General features: G+C 45.4%; 1 protein-coding gene across 1 annotated transcript in view; it reads right to left on the bottom strand.

Annotated features, from left to right (window-relative positions):
- Window positions 1-2,255: 2,255 nt before the first annotated feature.
- Window positions 2,256-4,548, bottom strand: part of RAD18 (RAD18 E3 ubiquitin protein ligase) — a 61,076-nt gene continuing 58,783 nt past the window's right edge. The window contains exon 12 of the mRNA XM_009705028.1: window positions 2,256-2,352. Coding sequence (XP_009703330.1) covers window positions 2,256-2,352 — 97 coding nt within the window. The remainder of the gene's footprint in view (window positions 2,353-4,548) is intronic.

The following is a 4,548-nucleotide window of genomic DNA, read 5'->3' on the forward strand; positions in this document are numbered from 1 at the left end:
ACTGAATGAACAGAAGGAAAACAGTAATTTCCAAAGCTTATGAATTTTTTTTACATTAAGGAGTATATCTTCAAGGGCAACCCTTTTTCTTGCGTTCTTCAAGCGTCAGGGGACACGTTCTGAAGTCGGGGTGACAGCCAGGACCGCGCCGCTGCTCTCCAGGACCTCCTGGGCTCCAACAGCATTTCCTTGCCTTGCTCTGCTCTGGAGGGTTACAAAATCCCGCGCCGGGCTCCAGCCTCCCGGGACAACGCTCAGCAGGGCTTGCGCCACCCTTTTCACCACTAACGCAGACAGAATGTGTACTTCACATTTCATATGCTTTTATTCACCTTCTATATTGATTTTTTTTTAAAAGAAGTACTTTCTAGCCTGTACTTCCTCAATAAATTAGACTATTTCTCCTTATGGGGTATTGAAATACATTTTTATCTTCCATCAGTAGTTATTAACTACAAATTTAACTCTGCAAGCGGCACCAGGCTCCAAAGCTACACAAGAAGTATCTGCTATTGATACAACCCATTTAAAGCCCATTCACTATATTAAAAAGGGAAGCTCCCAGCTAGTTAAGTATTGCGGGATCCTAATTTTCTCTGCTGATCCAGCATAGTTAAGGACCTTGCGCAGTACACGGCACCTGGACTATAATTTCCAGGCTGACCTTTAGCAAGTTGGCCATCGTGCAATCCATCAGCTGTCACAGGTTCCCAGCCTTACAGCCCTGTGCTTAAACGTGTAATTGTGCTTTAAAGCCAAGACAGCGATGCCGCAGCATCAGCCCGCCGTGCCGCAGTGCCAGCCCGGCACAGCCGGGTCCGTGGGGCACCCGCTCTGCCCAGGCACCGCCGGGCTAAGGGAGCAGAACAGAAAGGGAACCTCCTCCGGTTTTACTAGAGGTGTAAGCACGTTCCTCTGTACGGCTGGATCTGATGTTTTATGTTCTAACAGTATTGGCAGAGCTTTTGGAGGCTACTCTCTGTGTATGACAGTGGATACCATTACCATATTAAAGAAAATGAAGTGCTGCTGACTCAAACATGATTAAAACATAACAAAATGTCCAAGGGATGCTCAGCAGCTGACGTAAACTGATCTACATGAATTTCATTGACCATTACGCATGCAAACATTTTTATTCTTCTCTAACTGCACAAAACTTAAATCTGTCTTGTATTAATTGCTATGATTAAAAGGCAGACCTAAAAGCAGAAGTCAACAATTACTCTCTTTGCTTTTAGTAAACAATCAAACAAACAAAATCATCTTCCCGTTTTTCCTCTGCATCTACTTACCTCAGTGGAGTTATTACAGCTTATATTCACCACAGATTTAGCCTGTTCTGAACAAAAACATGGCCGGGAACCATGGTTTGGGGAGGAATATTTTTGAAAGCAAAATGTCTGAAGTCAGATGACACCCAACGCTCAATATTAAACAGGTTTTGTGCTTTCTTTGCAAACTTCCCACTGAAAGGCTGTGACCAACGCTTCGGGCTCAGTAAGAACACCTTTGAATATTTTGCAGGGTATGTATTTTAGTTACAAGCTGTATTTTTAAAAACTTACCCTGTTGCTCAGGTTTACTTCAATTTTCTTGCATTGCTTTATTTCATTACAAAACGCCATCTATCTTCTAAGATAAGATTTTTTAATGCTAGTATTTATTGCAAAGCTAGAATACTTGATGTCCAAAGACCTTCCAATTTCTTTCAAATTTAATGACTTTAAACTGAAATAATGACACATAATAATGAGTAAGTTTACACGGACATACTGAAAAAAAAAGCCTATTTCTGCAGAACAGAAGTTGGCCACATCCCTCAGCCCCCCCGCCTCCCCCTAGCCAAGCCAGGTAACCGGAGCCCCAGCATCCGCCCAACGCCAAGCAAAACGCTGTCCTGCGACTGCTTCCACAAGGGCAGAGCAAGCTCCCACGGGACGGAGCAGCCCCGGCGAGGCGCAGAGCCCTGGCCTTCAGCGGCACGGCGCGGTGCCAGCTGACACACCAGCCAGCTCCAGGATCCAGGGGGACTCCAGAACCTTATGCCCAATCTTGAAGTTCAGCGGCCCACAGTGCTGTAACAAAACATATCAGTGCACCAATCTGGTTATTTTAAGGTAGTATGAACGCCAGTTACGCGAAAATCCAGCATTTTATTAAGCACCGAGATACACTGAAAAATGGAAAAAACTAAGAAGCATTTCTCAGCGTTAAGCCTTCTGCACAGTTTTAAGCTTCACTTCACTGCAGCGCTAGCTCTTCTTCCGCTTGTTCTTGGGAAACAGTTGATCATCTTCTGGCATTCGGGGCCGATGTGACTTTCTTTTAACTCTCAGATCCAGAAAATTGCTGCTGGAAGGAAAAAAAAAAAAGAAAGAAAATAGGGTTAATAGGGTTTTGAAGATGCTCTAAACATGGCAAACACTGAAGGCTGTATTAAAGGGCTGTAAGTGGTACGTGGGCACACACACACACGTATGTGTTACTGGTGATGGTGAAGAGGAATACTGCTCTGTCTTCTTGTTTGAAGAAGTTGGCAGCACCCACGACCCATCCATCCACCCTGAGCCCGCAGGGACAGGGGCATCGCGGTGCCTCTCTGCCCATTCCCAGGGACCAGTCTGGAACAGGAAGGAGCAGCAGGAACCTTTCACATTCCTTGTCCATAAATGAGAAGAGCCCCTGGCGCTGACCAGACCACGACTACGTTATGTCAGAAAAGGTCACCTTGAAACAGAGTCATCCTCAGTGGCACAGGCACCAAGGAAAAGAACCAGTGGTTTTGGTCACGGCTACCCAAGAAGGAAAGCGTGCGGGACTCCCATCTTTAAACAGGCTCTTTGCCAGACGCTCGTCTCATTTATGGACAAAGCCACTGGAAACTCAAAGAAGTGTTTTCTTCTTAGTCATAGAGTTAATTTTAAAGAAAAAAAAATGTTAAACTAGCCATATTTAAATTAAGCAGCTAATTTCCATCATTCAGCCTTGGAGCTTAGAATTTCACGTAGTGTTGACATGAAAGATACCACTCATCCATCAATAGCTATTGCTAATTAAACATTCCTTATAAATGAACTTTTTTTTTTTTTTTTACCATTTGCTAGGATGAATCCATCCTGCAGGGCCTATTCATTTGGCTTAAACTGGGAATTCACAACTGAAAATAACAACAGAAAACTCTCAAGTGCCAAAGTCTGTGTCTCTGTTGAGTCCCACAAGATAGACACTAAAAGAGATTAACCAGAACAACTTGTATTTCAGAGCTCAGCGCCACGATGGAAACACAGCGCTCCTGCACCTACGGGACCTTTAACCATGTCCGGGCAGATCAGCGCAAATCCCAGCACAATCGCCTTTAGTCTGTACCTCTGGAGACAGCGGCAAGATTAAACAGCGGAGCGCAGAAGGAAGAGAGGACGCACGTGAGCAACCCTACCCAGCTCTCCCCCAGTCCTCAAGGCTACAAACCTTACAGGGATTTCTGTAAGGCACGAAGAGCCTTGCCCTCCCACCTCTCCCCTCTGCTCCCTGACCTCAATCCCCTGCATTCATTCAGTGGAGAAGATCACTCATTTTCACCTAGAAGCACCTAAGGTTTTAGAATTTAATGAAATTAGACACTAACAAAACCTCTTTCTATATGTCACCTTTTTCTCTGCTGCAGTTCACAATTTTGCGTTATTTAAATTCAACGCAAATGCTACAGCTGAGTTTTGTGAAATCTCCAAGTACACTAAAGCATGGCCAAAGGCAGTCCCACGCCAAACTAAAACACACAGGCTAACTGATGAAAGGACTCATAAATGGATACACAGATGTTTTATGAGTGCCATGAGACAAATTTTTTTCTTCCTTTAAATTAAGCTCTAAAGCAGCAATTTTCAACCGAACCCAAGGAAGCTGTTGCTTTTTGTATCCATCGCACCCAACTCTTGTACATGGGCCATATCTTCCGTCCTAGGCCAAGGAGAATTTGCCTGTCTCCATCCAGCTCTGCAGTTGTATGACAGAGCAAAGGCTAACTGACCTTGGTGGTTAGGTCATTAGGAGCCTCTGATGAAAGACGCTGGAGAAGCAGGCTCTTTAGGGACAGGATAAGACATGGAAGTGATGCACTAGCCCTTGCCAGAGCACATGGCTTTGGCCACTGACGAACGAAGGATCCCGAGCTGGATGGACAGCTTGTCGGACACAGCGTATCACCTACTGACCACCTTTGCTTTTCCCATCCCAGGGCGCTTTGCTCTCTCATGGGCACACAGCAGCCTTACAGATGGAGATGGAGCCTTTCAGCTGCATCCACTCGGTACCCAACGGCTGGGGCCTTGACACGGAGCTTCCCACAACCAAGCCCACCTCCCCGGCCCCGCATGCCGGAGGACCGCTCCCAGCAGCCCCAGGTGGGGAACAAATCAGTGAAGAAAACTAAATCCCCATGGTCTGCAAAGCACTTCCCAATGGTGAGACCAATCTGACAAAACAATGTAAAGGTTTTTCCTCAAAAAAACTAACTGCGTTAAATAAAGCTAAAAATACATTAAACAA

This window comes from Cariama cristata, unplaced genomic scaffold (genome assembly GCF_000690535.1).
Source record: "Cariama cristata isolate BGI_N322 unplaced genomic scaffold, ASM69053v1 scaffold4860, whole genome shotgun sequence".
NCBI lineage: Eukaryota > Metazoa > Chordata > Aves > Cariamiformes > Cariamidae > Cariama > Cariama cristata.